The sequence below is a fragment of the Manis javanica genome, chromosome 11, assembly GCF_040802235.1.
Source record: "Manis javanica isolate MJ-LG chromosome 11, MJ_LKY, whole genome shotgun sequence".
Taxonomy (NCBI): Eukaryota; Metazoa; Chordata; class Mammalia; order Pholidota; family Manidae; genus Manis; species Manis javanica.
The window spans coordinates 95,431,277-95,449,329 of NC_133166.1; the positions used below are offsets into that span (position 1 = coordinate 95,431,277).

The 18,053-nt window shown below is 43.4% G+C and overlaps 1 protein-coding gene across 6 annotated transcripts in view; it reads right to left on the reverse strand.

Annotated features, from left to right (window-relative positions):
• Window positions 1-18,053, reverse strand: part of PROX1 (prospero homeobox 1) — a 52,314-nt gene that overhangs the window by 11,282 nt on the left and 22,979 nt on the right. For all 6 annotated transcript variants that reach the window (XM_073216937.1, XM_073216938.1, XM_073216936.1 and 3 more), the window contains exon 4: window positions 17,185-17,379. In XM_073216937.1, coding sequence (XP_073073038.1) covers window positions 17,185-17,379 — 195 coding nt within the window. The remainder of the gene's footprint in view (window positions 1-17,184; window positions 17,380-18,053) is intronic.

The window sequence follows — 18,053 nt, forward strand, 5'->3', positions numbered from 1 at the left end:
CCTTTCCAAAATGTTTAACCTGAATAGGAGCATGAAAGGAAAATCAAAACAGAATTTACATCGTGAGTTCTCTTACAGGACAAACAATGTAGCAGATGTAGCAGTCATACACAGCGAGGCATTTTTCTAGGTGACTTCTAAGTGTCTTTGGAGAAGCTAAAAAGAGAAAGGGCATCTGGATGCGTATGTGGGCGTGCACACACGCACGTGCACACAAAGATCCTAGAGAAGGAGACAAAGTTGAAGCACTTTCCTGGGCATTCGTTCACCCTAGTGTGCACATGATTTCTCTAAACAAACTCTCTGGTCCCTGCTGTTTGTTAAGTAAATATTGATCAAGGAGAGAGACATCTCCTGACAGCAGTGGCACAAGCTGGGGACTTATACTGCAGATAGAGTGGACTTAAACGGATAAATTCAGATGCTTTAGTAACTCCTCGTGGAGATTATCAGATGAAAAGGCAAGAACAGATAGGTTATGGCCACGCCTCTCCGCTGTCTCACTCTCACTGAGTTTTCCTACTAGAGGCAGAAGGGAGGAATCATGGGGCTATGAAAGATGGTTCCAAGATGCTGTGACTGAAGGGCTCCCTTTGCAGCCATGCGTGCATTTATCCTGTGTGTACAGCCGGGGACTAGCTGGCCCTTCAAGAGGGAAGAACTGCAGACTCCGACACAGAGTGAATCCTGGGATTGTATTCCAATGCCCTCTCATTACCGAGAAGGGCCATGTGGGAAAGCAAACATAAATGGACTTTGGAAAGCATAAAATATCACTCAAATGTAAGGTGGTGGTTTGAACCTTTAAAGAAGAAACCAATTCCTGGGAGGTGTTTCACTGTGATTAATAAATGTGGGCAAAGCTGTATTTTGAGAGGTGCTTTGAGAAGGTTTGCTTGGCCGATTTTATTGGCTGAGTCAACACGTTGAGGAAAGTTGCTTTGTGTTTCCTAAGTTTTATTTCGCTCTGACGCGAATCCCTGTCAGCAGCTGAGTGATGGAGTGTGCTTCCCTGGGAAGGCCACTTTTAAAATCATCTCTAGAGACCAGATTTTGTATATTAACACTGAACATCGTAGTCAAAGAGCAAGGTGTTAACTTTAGGAGTTCCCACCAAATGGAAGCATGGCATTTAAATTTTATTAGGATGCTGGTAGCATCTATGTTTGGAAGGGCTCGCATTACCTGGGAAACACTGACAGGCGCAGCCACCTGCGACCCTGCCCCGTTACACCACATGCAGCAGAGGAAGTTCCTGTGGCAGCAGTGGGGCTTCGGACGAAAGTCTCTGTGGCTCTGAAGCTCCCAGTGGCAGTCAGCTTTCAGGGACCTTACGGGATCAGATGGGTGTAATGCTTGTGCAGTTTCAGGCCTAAGAGTGGGCTTGGGCTCGCTTCCTAGCTACATGTTTTGCTACTTAAATATGTGAAGAGTAAATGCTTCTAGGAAGTGGCTATAGTTCAAGGCTGTCCTTAAAACAAAAAAACAAAACAAAACAAAACAAAACAAACAAAACTCCCGTGTTTCCTTGGTCTAAGCAAAGGAACACACATATGGCAATAACAGTCTGCATCATTTTTTTTTATAAACCTTCAAAAGAACAATGTTCTCTGTTGAGCAAAATTCAGTAGCATTCTGTAAACATTAATTTAAGGAAATCAATAGACTCAGTGAGCTAAAGCCATATTGCAAGATAAACTGGCCAGAGTGCCACTTTGTCAAATAGATTTTCGTTTTCTCGGCTAGATAAAGACAGTTTCAAAACGGGGCAAACGTGTTGCAACCAAGGTTTGAAAAGTATGTGGCCTTCAAACAGGCTGCTTGCTCCTACTACAAAGCTGGATAAACATACTTTAAAAATGATAAGATGGTTTAGAATTGATTTGGCTTTCAAATTTTACATATAGTAGATTTCTTGTTTGTCTCACAGGAAAAGAACCCAAATACTGTACATTCAGAACAGAAAATGTACTTGGGAGAAACGGTGAAATCGTCTTGAGAAGGGGAGCTTGGCGGGTGGTGTCAGTTGATGCCTGACGTTTTAAAAGACAGGAAGAAAGAAATCTTTATTCATGCTGACCTGATGGGCAACAGGCCTTCTTGCCAAAATCCAAAAGCCGAACTCTCTAGTGGGTTCGGGATCAGAGGTTTTAGCTGGTGGAAAACTGCTCCTGTTCTGTGCTCACCACACAGTGTCATGTTAATGGGTGAGGGGCTGGGGGCGGGGAAGCCAGCCCCCAGGTTTCCCTGAGCCAGACTGAAAGAGCTGCAGGCATAATGAGGAGAAGTGGCAACAGCAAAGCACGTCTCTCCGTCTGTCGCCACGGCAGGGACCTCTATGGGGCTTGTGGCCGAACACTTCCAAGTTAAACTGCCTGGCCAGTTCCACAGCCACACCCGCCCTAGTGAGCGCCGGTGGAGCGGCCACACCAAGGTGGAAATGGTCCTCTGGAGGAAACGTGATGAAAAGAATGAAGAGTTGCATGGAAACTGCAAGGAGGGAGGCTAAGGATCTACCTTGAATGGACAATGGGAAGGATTCCAGGGAAAAGATCAGAGGAAAGGCACTTTGTATTGTGGGCAGTGAGGGGCTGCTACCGGCCGTTGCCCCTCACGTGCCCTTCTCTCCCAGCAGCACGAGGGCAGGGCAGAGGCATGGCCTGAGTATTTTCTTTGTTTCCTCACCTGCATTTGAGTCTTTATATTTGAAGAGCTCTATTAGAAAATAGAGAACTCACAATTAAATTCTACACCTTTAAGATGACGGTAACATATGTATTGATAAAAATACCATATGATTATCAACAATGGGCTAGAACTGAGCATTTTAAATAACTGTAGCTTCTAGTAATGAAAAAGAGTGTCTTAACATCTACTCTACCTGTTAATAATTTGTGTACACATTTTAAACTAAACATTCCACTGGCAAATCTGCATATAGATACTAAGATAAATAAAACCATCTCCGGTAGCCCCAAGAGACGGGGAACTAGCTTGCCCCTAAGTTGCCAGAATGACAAATAATAAACTCTATGAGACTGTCAAAATTCTTTGGTGGGGCTGAAATATTTTGTGTTCGCTGAATATAATTACAGTGGCTAGTTTATTTGCTCATGCTTGGAAGCCTTGGGGTTATATGTGTTAGGAAACACGATAGTCACAGATTTGTGGTAATGGAGTCACTTTTCCTTCCCTCTCAAAATCTGCACGTATTTCAGAGTGTCTCTAAGTTTAAATGAACCACAAAACAAACAAAACTAGACAAAAAGAAAATCAGAGAAAAAGTATTAAAAACCAAAATGGAGATACTTTTCCTCATCCCTCTACCTCTGAGATACTACAAAGAACACCCTGTAGATCTTAGAAACAACTGGAAGCTCTCTGCTGGAAGTGCACACCTGGTAGGCTGTTCAAGTAAGAGCCAAGCCAAGACCATTCCATCAAAGAATCATAGGAATTCTGGAACTTCAGGACTGGAAGGGACCACAGGGAGCTCATCATCTCCAAGAATTGCTGAACAACCTCAGACAGCGGTCGGCAAACTTTTTCTGTCAAGGGCTGGATAGTAAATACATAGGCTTTGTGGGCCACCTTCAGTCTCTATTGTATATTCTTCTTTTTCTTTACAACTCTTTAAAAATATAAGAACCATTCTTCAGTCGGAACCATAGAAAACTGAGGGCCACATCCGACCTGCAGGACATAATTTGTTAATCCCTGCTCATCACTAATCCTGTGTGCCTCCCTGGGCCAGCAAACCAGTGGGATTCTTGTTGCACAGTAGCTGGGGTGGACTCACCCAAATTCCACCTGCGTTGTCCTACCATTCCTCAGCCGCGCTGAAGGCTGCCCATGTCTACGGGAACAGTTAACAAACCATACACAGAGACAGTCAAGAACCAGGACTTCAGCCCTGCCCTGTCTTCATGAGGAGCTTTTCATTAGGAAACTTCCTGCCAGCCAATATTCAGATGTACTAAGTGGAGGCATCGATCCCTCCTTCATGACACATCTAATGAATCAGTTCGATACTTGGAACAGCAGTGTGCCAGTCACTCTATAGTGCTGACTAACTTCCCTTCAAGTCAGTCCCATGACTTATGTGCCATTACTGAGTTCAAGACAGGCTGATAGCACTTGATGTTTAACTTTTGCTACAATTACTAGATGAGGTGGCAAAGCAAAGGGGGCCAAGCTTGGTGCCGTTCTTGGATGGGACCTTATCCAAAGACAACATGCCATAAACTCTCTAATATTGTGGGAAGGGAAGCTGGGGCACAGATAATCCACAGGTACTCTTGTTTCGTTTGAGAATGCATTACGTGATTGTTTTCTGCAGAAGATTTATCTTCATAATTAGGCTTTGCCTTGGCAAACATCAAAACCAGTCGCAGGCCCTGTACTCATGCTGATGGAGCAATGTGAGTGAGGAGGCTGGGGAGAAACATTAGGAAGCGGGGTTCAAGCAGCACAATGACAGTAGCATTGCTCATGATAAGCACCAAAGCAGGCGCTCTGAGATACGGATGATAACCAGAGAGAGCTTCAGAGAACATCAGGTCTTGGGAGATATTGCCACTCTGCTGACAATAGCTTATGTATCGCCAATAATATATGGGCTGCTCCAGGAAAGAACTGGGATTAAAGGCCTCAGTCCTGTCTTTTGGTTTAGACTGAAAGATCCCTGTTGTGTCAGAGGTACTCTGTTTTGTATTTCTAGGGGATTCTATTAGTCTCTCATCCATAGTTACGCTTTGCAAAACTCAGGATGAGCTGCATTTCAGAAACTTGCAAGTGGCTTAGAAATTCCTTTTTCAAGAAAGGTAAATAGTTTGGAAAGGTGGAGAAACGGATGCCAGAATGGCCTCAGGAGTGTTTGGAAGTCCTCTAGACCTACACCAACATCTAATGGGACTTGAGGTAATGTTTACAACAGGGAGTCTTAGGACACTGCCAGGACCTAGGATTGGGCCTGCTGAGGAGTCTACATACAGATCATTTCATATACTTTCAGGTCACTTAAAATGACAACTCTCTGGAAACAGTCTCTGCATTACAGGCAATGTGGTGGCCTTAAAACCATAGCCTTTCATCTTGTTTCACCTACTTCTGCTTCTGGTCATTTCTCTGCCTTTGTCCCCATCAAACTCCTGCATTTGTTTTCAGGGAAGATACTGCCTTTTACTAAAAGTCACTTTCAGTATCAGATTTTATTTTAAAATATTAAAATAACATTTAAAAAACAAACCAAAAGTTGTGGACAATAAGCAGAACAAGATGAAAAATACAGATGCCAATGACTGGTGTGAGGATTTGATATCTGCTGACCACACACACACACACACACACACACACACACACACACACACACACACAAATACAAAATTCCAGTAGAAAAGACTTCCATGATCTAGATTATTGCCATATTAGGAGTCCTTGAGGGAAAAGATGGTGTTGCTTTCACAAAAATTACCAACCAAGCCTAGTGGCAAAGGTAGTTGTATCATCTAAAAAACTATTACTGTCCAGAAAGAAGGAAGATGTTGCCTATTATACAGAGGTGAACACATACTGCAAGTGCTGACTGGGTTGAGGTGTATTGCAGTGAAGTGCGTGTGGTGACAGGCATGCAGACCCTCCCTTACTGTGTTCAGGTCTGTGCCATCTCCTAGAAAACCCAGAGGTATGAGGGCTTCACAGACAAATGTCCTCATTGTTGGGCTGCTGGAGCCAACACAGCAAATCAAGTGAGCAGCAAGCATAATGCCTAGAGCCAGTTCAGTCAATAAATTGTTCATGAATTTGAAAAAAGAGCTTCTATAACCCCAGCAAGGGAGCTGCCACGTCTCCAAGGGCACTGTTGAGATTGAGATCTGCAAGGAGGGCCTTGGGAGAACACTAAAATGGGCACCCTGGAGGTTTTTACTGAGATAATTAAGCCACAGCAGAGCCACAAGGGTGGAAGTGGCCCCACGCGGACATCATCTGGATTCCCAGGGGGTCCCCAGTCATGCACGAAGCTTTGCTTCATACCCAGGATTGATTTAGAGAAAGCAGAATGTCTTCCATTCGAGATTCACAGAATTTCAGAGCTGGAATAAAGCTGTGTATTTAATCTTACCACTTCACAGGTGAGAAAAGTAGGGCTCAGTGAGGCAGATGTGGACAGATCAGAACCTTCCCATCTGGTGCTCCTTCCGCCATCCCTGGTCCGCCTTTTTCATCCGGAAGCCATGACTCCGGAATGCCAGAGCTGTTCCAGGCTGCTGCTGCCTTTACAGCCACACTTGGGGCAGGAGGAAACACTTTTTCTTTTTAAAACCAGTGTTGCATTGATGCTCTCTGTCCCAATTCTGATTAGAACTCCCTGTTTGCTCATTTGTTTGTTTGTTTTCCTATTTGGGGTCATCAGGAAATGATGCAATAATTGAGCTACTGATAACAACAAAAAGGTAACTTCTACTTGGCTCTGCAAATGAATACAAGCAAATGCTTATATAGCACCCACTTTGTGCTAACATAGTCACATGCATTCATTTCATTCTCACAACAACTTTGTGAGGTAGGCATTATAATTTTGCCCATTTTATGGATGAGGAAACTGAAGCACAGAGGGGGTAAGACGCTTGCCAAGGTTTCACTTCTATTAAGTGGCAGATCTGGGATTTGAGCCCAGGGTCTGGGTTCAGAATCCATGCTTTTAAGTTTTACTCTACTACTAGCCTAGGACCACTGAGGTTGGAAAAACTCTCCAAAGAATTCCCTTTTAAGATTTCAAAGTGATCTTTTACATAAAACAACACCTACCAGTAAGTGGACATTTGACTTCCTGCCTGAGAATAATTTCGAGACCAGAACTATCTTGCCTTAGTTATTTTTACAGACTCAAGCCCAAGGTGAAGGCTGTGTCTTCATGATATCAAACACTCTGGTGTTATCTTGAAAAACTGGAAATGTCTGAACAACATGGTGGATCTGCCCATTTTTTATTTGACAGGATATGTGTCCTATAGGCACATTCCGATTTGCTAGAATGCATGCCAAGAATTTCACAAACTGGTCTCACAGGATCATTTTAACCAATAAGTGCTACTGAGATGCTACTTAAGAAATCCAACTTCTGTGGATAAACTTTTGGGATAATCAAAAAAAATCCCACTGGGTGTGTGTGTGTGCATGTATGTAAGGTACAGTCACCAAAGTGTGGTGTGGCTGCCCACATCTAGTCATTGTAACCATCCCTTAGGAAAACACAGTCATTCCAGAAGCACATTACGGAAGGGCAACTAAAATGATCGGGGGCAACCCACATGCTGTATGAAATTAGACTTTTAAAAAGGATTAGGGCTCCTTAATCTCGAGAGATGAAGATTAAGAGGGAGTAATGATCAAAGTCTATAAAACCAGAAAGGAAATAGAGAATATGGCCACAGCCCTGTTCACAAATCCCAGGATATTATAACAAGGGATATCCCTTTGGAGTTCCAGGGAAATTATTTTAAGAGCCATAAAAAAGAAGCTACTATTTTCACAGCAGGTAATAAATTTAGAGAATTATTATCTTGAGGAGTGGTATAGTCTGAGAATGGAGTTAAGGTTTAAAAAAGGTTTAAATAAGCCCATGGGTGATAAAACCATGATGAGCTCATAATGGGAGTGTTCTGGGGACATCCTGAGGCTTTTGAAAACAGCTCAGTGACAGGTAACCACCTCTCCCGGTACGCTCCCTGCCCTGGGCTGGGCGGCCCACCAATCTGGCCACCTCTCTCCTCACTTGGTTGGCTGGATTGCTCCTAGTATTTGGAACAGGTATCAGTGACCAGAAAGCTCAGGAACCTGGTGAAACATGTCAACTCCTTCCTTGGAGGGAGTTTTCTTTAATCCTTTCCAGGGTCTGCATCCTAGGATTCTGAATTAGAATTCAGGGCCATGATCTGACCGAGATTCCCATAAAAATATGAACTGACTCCTTTAGGTGTACCTCAAAACTAAAATCTATGTTTTCCTCAAAGGTAGAGACATTTAAAACATCTTATGTTGCAGTGAGTTGGGGGATAAAAGCCGATTAAACTCTCTATTGGGGAAGCTATTCAGAATACACTAACACAGATCAATTAATTCAGATTTAAAGGGAAATTAAACATACCAATTATGTACTACCCATCACAGCCCAAGATATTAAGCTCTAAAATTTACTTCAGATAATGTAGAACCACCATTATACCTTAACAAAAGCTTCGGCTTTGCTAAATGGACACAATAAAACTTCAGAGAAATGTTCTAGCTCATTTTCGAAACTGCCCAGTATTAATCACTTTAAATATGTAATAATAGGTCATTGTTGGGGCTGAGGAGGTTATGACAGCAGAAGGCGGGGGCAGGGGGTTTGGTAGGGGGTATATGGGGATGAAGATCCCATTCAAAGAAAAGGAACCTTCTGAAGACTATAACATGCACAGCGAAGCATGAAGAATCTTTTCTGCACTCCCATTTTCGACTGCCTTCTGAAAATTGGTAAAATGTGGTGATGTGCAGAAGCAAATCACAGGGCCATGGAGAGGGAAGAGGTGCAGGGAGGTGGGGCTGGAGGAGAAAGGCATCTTTCTAATAAGCAGTACCTAGTAACTCCCAGTTTTAATCCTATTAGCTACCACCATGAACTGGGAGCAATCACTTGGTACCTTTTCAAATCGCATGTTTGAAAATCTTAGTCCTCACATCGGAAGCTATTCAAAGTCACAATTGATTTGGGGAACAGAGAAGTAGGAGGAAGGTGGTAAGGGGCGGGCTGAGTTAAGGGGTAAAGAGCCATCTTGTTTCTCATTGTAGACTTTAGAGTGATTTGGACAAGAATACTGGGACATCTGGAGTTCAGAAGTCGAGGAAAATGGGGAAGAACCAGGAAGATGAATACATGATCATCAGCCACACAAAAGAACGGAGCAAAAAGAAGCCTGGATGTGGGCGCTGGCGTCTGGCAAGGAGGCCGGCAGCAGGACTAATGAAGCATTTGTGGTGTGGGACGTTTGCCAGCGCAACAAAGAAGATGTGCTCGGGCTCTGCAGATGTGCCAGGGCCCCCAGAGCAAAATAATGACATAATCACCATCAGTGTCACAGACCAGACTGTACACAAGGTGACAGGGGAGGGGGGGCTGTAATGCACACACAGGGAGGACTTGCCACGGCCCACGGCGGCTGCTGCCCTGAGGCCGGGGACGCAGGCAGACGAGCTCCAGCTCTGCCTAAAATCCTAAGGTGAGGCTTGTCGCCACCACTGGTGGATGTTTTCCATCCAGTCCCAGCCACTGCTGTTGAGGCAACAGAAATCTGAAAAGCTATAGAGCTTTGGCCCAGTTGGAAAAGGCCAAATAAAGAGAAGCAAGGGGAGAAATGGAAGGAGAGAGTTTTGAGTCAAACTCCCCCTGCCTTCTGCTAAGTTCTGGGCTCTCGCTTTCGCGAACTTGACGCTCACCGCATGACCTGAGCTCTAAGTATTATCCTGGGTTTCAGTGTTTCATGCTGTAATGAAAATGCCAGAAATGTTTTGGGGAACCCGGGGAGGGGGCACAAAGGAGCAATGATCGGTCCTTCTCGAAGCGTGTGCAAAAGCAACACGAAGCAGAAGCCACTCCTGCCTGTTCCGAGGGAGGTCTCCCTGCAGACCTCGGCACCGCACCGGCCCGGGGCTCCTGCGCCGTAAGGTGGGTGTGTCAGTACAGCTGTCTGGCTTTTACATGACTTTTGTCAGTTTGAAAGTGAAAGTCTGTTTGAGTTGCTGACCGAACAATAGCCCAGAGCCCGGAAGAAGAGCAGACAGCATAAAGGCCTTTGACTTCCCTAGTGTCCCTTTTCATTGCTTCTAATGAAAGATTCATAAGAATAACTTTAATTTTTTATGACCCCCTTTTTGGTACGACTATATTAGTTGGGTCAACTTCCATACACAGCTTCTCTTTAAATACCAAAAGGTCTGTTGTGAAAGTGTTTACCAAGAGCTATAGGGACGGAATCAGTTCTGGCCATCCTGTAGGTCCCTTCCTCCAGAAGTGAATGCTCTGAAAGGCACAGATTTCCTTTATAAATAGGGTTCCCTTCAGCCTTGACATTGCCGTGAACACTACAGCAACGTGGTCTTAAACCTTCCTAACTGTGCCAGTTCAACTGCTCCTTGATAGAACGATTATGTTTGTTTTTCTTGGCTTCACCCTATTTAACAGGAACAGGAGTATAATAATCATTAATGGCTCTCCTTTTCCTTTACTTCTCAAATAGCTGTCTCCACACTGCATCTTTATTTTGTGTCTCAGCCAAAATGACAGGGGGTGGGGGACAGACTGTAGTTGTTTTATGTCATGTTACCAAATAGCACTGAAGATAGGCCTCCGGCAATCATGGAAGGTGAAATAATATTTTTAAACTGGCATTAATCTCCTTTCAAGCACCAAAGTCCTATGCTTCACCAAAAAGAGTGCTTGCAAAAATACTTGTTCCTGCAAATTTATATTGAAGTCGTTAAGAGGAATGAGTGGATGATCATTAAATTCTCTGCCCTATGGCTGAAACAGAACCAGTTGTAGGGAAATAAAATCCTCGGTGGGCTTGAGGGGCTGGGGATTGAATGAGGAAATCTGATTTAAAGTGTTATCTGCCATGTGAAAAGGGATCACCAACTTTCGAACAAGCTTTAGTTCACAAAATGAGTTTGTTTAATCTGGATGAAATAAACAGGCTCGTTTTCAAAGGTTGTTAGAACTTCTTTGGACATTGAATCCAGGATGGGCCGGACACAATGGCAACGTCCCCCTGAGCGCTCCAGCCACCACCAGCGGCTCTCCGTGGAGAACTTGCTCCCTTTCTCCTACGAATAACCCTTTGTGGGGTGAAGAAAAAGAGCCGAGCCAAGGAGAACTGAATGTCAGACAATAGACACCACTCTGCACACTGTCTCTGAACTTTCCTCATCTCGGAAGGACAATTAATTACGAAGGCCTTAGGGGTAGGTCGAAGCAAGGGAAAGCCCACTGCCGTGCCAGTACCATGGCTGCCACCTCTGGGCTTGCTAAACGGCTCCTCCTGTTGGGGTACAGCCACCAAGAGAGCCAATAGATCACGGGGGGAAGGGAGGGAAGCAGAAGATTTTTTTTTGTGTGTGCCTGCCCTTGTATAATTCTATTCTCACTGTGAACTCATCCATACACAAAACACAAGGACAATTTTTTTTTTTTTTAAAGAGAGAAAAGCCACAGGGTAGGTTGCAGCAGAAACGGCCTCTCAGTGGTGTGTTAAAAAGGATGGTCTTTTCACCAAATCATTTCACAGAGGCAAAACAGACAAACACAAAGAGTTGAGACTTTTTCTCCAACATTAAATGGAGTAACTGATAAGGTCAGACATATGATACCTAAAGACATGAATCTGTGAACTCCTGAAGTCAAAGGGCCTCTCTGTGCTGAGGAACAATCTTTCAAAGGAAATAGATCATAGAACTCCACTGAATCTGCTTTAAACTTTATGAAGCAGGAGGAGAAAAAGCTCTAAGTAGGGAAGCTTGACAGAAGAGCCTTGAACTATTTTCTGAAGGAAAGATGAGACCCTCCCTGGGCTGCCACAAAACATCTTTTTTTTTTTCTAAAGGCTCCTCTGAACTTTGATATGTGCCAAGACACTGCCATTGAAAGCTGTATAATTATGTGCTATAGCCACTGTAGAAAATGCTTTGTTCACCCCAACAAAGGACAATAAGCAAAGTAAAGCGACATTACACTGTATCTTTTTCTTTAAGAATGTTGAGAAAGGTCATGGAATGCTGTAACTAATAAAGCTGTCGAGTAAGGAGGTTTTCAAGTTGATCTTACTGTGCTTGAATGTAACCCAATGACAAAAAAAGACACAGGGAGCTAAAATTGCAATGACATTACCAAACAGATGATAAATCAATGGTCCCACTTCATTATACTCATCAACACCTTGAACCCCGGAAGAACAGCGGTACAAAAATGAAAATGTGTGTGCCGGCACGCAATTCTACCTCTGTCGCACCCGAGCCCCCCCTTCGACCCCACTTCGAATGTGGCGTCTTTACTGCTCTCTTCTCCAAATTTCAGATAATCATTCTGTGCAAGGAATATGTTCCCAGACAGCCATGTGTGTACATATATTTAGAGAACATTCATTTGGTCTCTAAAAAGATCAATTTGGCTTGTCAATGGTGGGACTGGCAAGGAAAGAAATGGTAAGGGTTTCTTTTCCTCCTCGCCACCCACCAAGAGTGTGTCGTGTGATCATTTAAACGGCTCAGCGGCTTTGAGGCCAAACGACTACAGCAACAGTGAAAGGTTTTCACTCATGTGCCAGTTTTTCCAAATGATCACTCATATTTAAGTGTCTATTTGGAGCAGAGGGAAGCGCTTCCTAAATCCACCTGTCCTCATTTTTCTTTAAAGAGATGACAATGTGAATAAAAGACTTCCATATATATTAAATCTTCTCAGACATGTGCCGGGTGGGGTGCAGGACTGGGCTGGGAATGGAGGTGGGCACGGTGGAGAGAATATATTCAGTGTGCATATTTACATGTGCATGTGTTTGGGGGATGTGGGGGGTTGGAGGTGAGGGGTGCTGCTTTTTTATTTTCTCCTTTCTAAGAGGTAAGTGAGACGACACAGAAAAAGGTGTGCAGAAGTACCCTTTTAGGCTGTCATGGGAAAAAATTGTCGAAACACTTTCGACTCTGTGATGGGGCATCTGCCCAGTGAAATAGTAGTATTTTAGGAAGTGGCATTTACAGGCCTGCTAATCAATGGCTCAAGTTCCTCATTCTGTTTTATCTCTAAGCCTTCCATCCAAAAAAACTGGGTCTTTATTGAGGGCAAGGGAGGTTTATCACTCTTACCAGGAATTCGGATGTGCCTGCAGGTAAACGGCTAGTCACTGCCGTGCCTGTGCGTGATGCCTGGCTGGCCACAGTGGGGGTCGAGCTGCCTCGTGGGACTGGAGGATGGGAGAGAGTGCTCAGAGCAGCCTAGAACACTGGCAGTGATCATGACCTTCTTTCCAGCCACAGTTGTGAGGGGGAAAAAAGCAATAAAATCCAAAATCCAACTCATGTCCCCTAAAGTCCCAAGTATCAGCCCAGATGAAGGTTATCTGTCACATCCTCTTCTCAGCTTACCCACAGGCCATCCCAGAGCCCCTGGGTCATTGGGCATTTCCTAGCTGCACCATATGAAGTGGCCAGACTAGGTAATGCAGTCAATCTAGGGTGGTATGTCTTTTGGCCCCTTAAGTTGTGCAATCTATCAGTCATGTAGGTAGGTGGCTTACCTTAGTTGAGTTCTTTGCAAAAACATGTAAACCAGCCTTGGAAATTGACAGTGATCATGACCTTCTTACCAGCCACAGTTGTGAGGGAAACAAAAAAGTAATAAAATCCAACTCATATGCCCCTAAAGTCAGAAGTAACAGTATGATTTAAAAACTGGGAAGGAATCCCAAAACCTCTTTCCCTCCCCATAAAAAATCTGGAAGCTCTTCAAAGTGAAGTGAGGATGAAGCATAGAAATATATACCATAACACCTGGAAAGACAAATTTATTGTTGCCAATCTCATTAAATGTGAGAAGTAGGAGTGAATCAGCAGCCTGTAATTAAACACCCCTCTCCTGCACACCTTCACAAGCTCACGTTCAGAAGTGAGGTGTCCCACCCCAAGTGATGTAGCCAACTTTCTTCCCCTTTAGCACAAACTAAAATCAGAGTGAACTCCCCTCCCCAGCGAGTGTCTTCTTCCACGTCCCCTGGGTCTTCTCAAACTCTCACCACCCTAAGTCTGAATGCTGTGCCAAGAATCTTGGCAATTGTGTAAACTGATACAAAAGGCAGAACAAGCTCTCCTGTCACTTAGAAGGTTCTGACTCATAAAGGCCAGGAAACACAGGGTCTAGAAGAGGAGGGATTTGAGCCACTCCCTCTTTGCTAGTGATAAACCTTCCCCATCTGCTTTATTTTCCTATAGGGCAGGGGTCAGCCACCACTCTAGCCTTGAGGGCCATCAGCAGCAGGAGCTGGAGGGGGCTGGTGCTAAGCACTGACAGAGGTGCCACCAGCAAGCTTATGACAGAGGCAGAGACAGAGTAGAAGGCTGAAAAAAGACAGGGAGTAGGAGAAAAGAAAGAACAAGACAGTCACAGCAAGGGAGGGAAAGCACGAGCCTTGTTCTCACTCTCTCTTCCTGGCTCTACCGGTCCCTCGCCGTTTAGAATGACTTGAAAGACGGTGTAAAGCTTTAGGCAAGCTGAAGATTTTCTTGTATTACTATCCAGGTCATTATTATTGCTCACATTAAATAAGTTAACATTGGTAAAACACTTAAGAGGAGTGCCCAGGACACAGAACAGTCAACAAATGTTAGCTAGTCTATTATTGCTACAAACAACTGAGGGAAAAATTAAAAAATGCGATCAATAGATGTTTTATTATTTGACCAGCTAATACTCAGTTTGGTTAAGATTTTCCTTTGAATTGATTAGATCTTTGGGCATTGTGCAGACATAAGTTCAGTCTCTCTACCATGTTCCATCTGTCTTTAAACATTAAAAAGGAAACAAGGTATATAGTTCTCTACTTTGCCATACTCTTGCTCTTATTAGACTATAGATTCATTTTACTCAATCTTAAGAAATTAAACACAAAAGTCAAGCAATGCACACAGTCTTGGTTGAGGCATCCAGTCTGAGGTGCTGGGTCTGCTTCTGGCTTGCAGGCATGGGCCACACTGGTAAAGCTACAATAAGACGAGTGGTTTTTAAGCATCTCACTTAAGCGCTGACCTCCATGCACAAAGGCACAGAAAAGAAGGGATCATCTTATCTGCAGCTTTTGTTAGTAAATACGCCAAACTAAGAGGCTAAATTAAAAACTATTTAGTGATATGAGGATCATATGTGGCGGTGGGGGTGCGTATGTGCATATGTGTGGGGGCGCGTGACTGGAGGGGGCAGGGCAGAGCGCATGCTCCCGCTCTTTCTTACCATGTTTCTGGGAAGAGCCTGGTTTTTACTGAAAGAGGAATAAGACCCAGAATAGACCAATAACTTATCCCAAGTCACATGAGAAGTGACAAAATTGTTCCCTGGGCCTCATACTCCTTGCACTGAAGCAGTCTTAAAATAGACTCTGCAGATAAAGGAGAGGTAGCCTGGCTGGAAATGGATATGATTCACAAAGAGAGACATTTCAGATGTTAATCATATTAAAGGAGGTTTTAGATGATGCTAAATGGAGCAGCTTGATGGCTACCTCTTGATGCCAAACACTGTGTGTGTGTGTCATTTTGGTCCTTGCATTATTAGTAGGGGATTAAATTCCAAGCCAGTAAGTTTAAAAAACCTGAAAAGTCCTAATGGGTACAGTAGAGATTTGTTTCCTTCGATATGTTACACAGCAAAAATGCAGAACTCATCCCATGAACCTCGGGCAATTCTTTTACGAAGCTTGATGCATGCTGCCAAGACAGATATTTGTCATAATAAAACTGCAAATAGTTCACTAGCACATAAATTCTCTTTGCATGAAGTGTAGAGCAATGGACTTATCAGGAAATGGGAGAAAAGAAATGAAACAAACTCTTGGTAAGCTTTCTTTACAATGTTTAGGCACAGTTAAAGAGTCTTCAGGTTTAAAAGAAATCTACTAGATTTCTGTCAATATAATAAACCAGTGCTATGTTACAATAGACTTTAAAATAGTGAAATAGTACAAGAGGGATCCTTACTTTTAATATGTTCTGCCGAAGAAAAACTTTGTTCAGACATATTTGGCAAGAAAAATACATTGGTCTTGGAAAACAAAGATAAATTGATGGCTTGCAGTATAACCACTCAAACTTTCAAGAAAGAACCATGAATTCCTCACTGCTAAGCTTCCACATTCATTTCTTTATAAGCAACCATGACTGATGTACACCACTAGGAACAGTGGGAGAAGGTCTGAAAAGGAATGGAGGTAGGAGGGCACGGGGGGGCAGGTCCTTTTGTTGACAAGTCCAGGCCAAGGTAACCCCCCACCCCCACCTCCTTGGAAGTTGAGAACTTCGTGGGCGTCTCTGGGTACCTAGCTATGTGAGAAAAGCAAGAATATTAACAGAAGGTCCCTATGTTATGGAAAAAAATTTCCTTTTCTCAAGATAGTATAAGAAAAGGACCATCTTTATCAAGCTCAGCCTGTCTACTCTCATTTCAGGAGGTTCAGCCTGCAAAACTCTCGCGACAGTTTCCCCTCTGACTGTTGCTGCCTCAGCCAGCAGGGCTCAGCAAAATCCCTTTGTGAAGTACTGGGAGATTCGCTAGTGTTGTGTCATAGAGCATCATCGTGCTGCGGTGAAAGATGTTTGCTGAGGCACCACATTAGCCAGTAAAGAAATGCCTTACACATAGCCATGCATCTTTCGTTCTTGCATAGATATTGCTTTCTGGGAATCACCTACACTGCTTGGTGTATTATCTAGAATATGCACATTGTAGATATATATACAACTGTGTGTAAGAGGGTATGAACAAAGAGCAGCATGCTTGGGAAGCTACACAAATGCAAAATAATCACACAGGACTCTATCCTCCAAAAAGAACAATAACAGAAACAAAAGCCAAAAGAGATGCTGATGGCTCTCTTCTAGTGCAAACATATCATTTCTTCCATAAAGGAAATACATACTGATTAAAGTCAGAAACCTTAGAATCACTCTCCATCAACATTTCTAGACTTATTTTTTTTCCAAAAACAACTTTTGCAGCTACCATTGCACAGCTCAAATGACATGCTAGAACCTAAATATGATAAAGGACTCTTGGAGCAGGGTCCTCTTCTCTGGAAAGGGAATTACTACATGTGTCTGTGTGGGTGTGTTCCCTGCCACCATTTTCTTTGGACTCTCCAGTTTCTTTTTCTGTAGCCAAACAGGCCTTCCATTTGCAAGCAGTAGAGCCAGGGAAAGGGAAAGAAAATGGAAGTGGGTCAGCTCCCCCTGGCCTTCCCCACGGGAATTCCCACAAGGGGGGGTCCTCATTGTTGCTCTTCCTTTTACCCACCTGGGGGATGCTTTGAGATACCAAGACGAAAACAAACCTAAAGAAAATAATCATTTTAAAAAGGAAAAGATGACCGAGAAACAAAGATGAATTCCTACCTCAAAGTCATTTGCTTTATTGTAGTGCATGTTCAGAGCCCTGTACAGCTCACAGTCTCTGGTTATAGACAGCTCTTCAGTGCTGGTTACTCCATCGTTGATGGCTTGACGCGCGTACTTCTCCATCTGAATGTAGTAAAACTCACGGAAATTGCTAAACCACTTGATGAGCTGAGAGGTAATACATCTGTTGAACTGTTAAATTTAAATGTTGAAGAGGATGAGAACATTGCTATTTTCTTCATTTATTCTTTAAGCATTTAAAACATTTTTTATGGCTTCCTTCCCCTCCTTGCTTGGAAAGGTATGTTTTTAATTCCACCGAAATGGTGCAAGAGAGGTGAGGGCAGTAATACACTTAATGGGATATTATAACACCGAGGGCAAAAATACACTTAACGGGACATTATAACACCTATCAGCAATGGAAATCACTTCATAACCCTGCAATTGTAAAGGGAAAACTCACATTCTAAATCTGATTTTTCCTTAAGCTGAAATATCTTATTTTAAACATTGTTCTTCATTTGTCAGTAAAACAAACTGCATTTGTATACTTTTTGTGGAATTAATTCAAGCCATAGAGTTGTTACTTTCAAGGACAGATACTCATCACTTTTTGAAAGTTCTTGTTATGCCAGTTGGCTTTTAGGAAAGACCTACATTCGTCCCTGTTCTCGTTAACTGAAAGAAATCCAAAGAGGATTTTCATTTGTATGAAAAAAGGAAAAGCGAAATTAGTGTTCAGCATTGGTTTTTACAGTGGGCCTTATGGAGGCAGTTTGCTCCCAAAGTAGCCGAGAGAGAGTGGCCCCACCAAGCTCCTTCCCCAGGTGCTGCGCTCAGTATCTCAGCATTAAACTGCCATA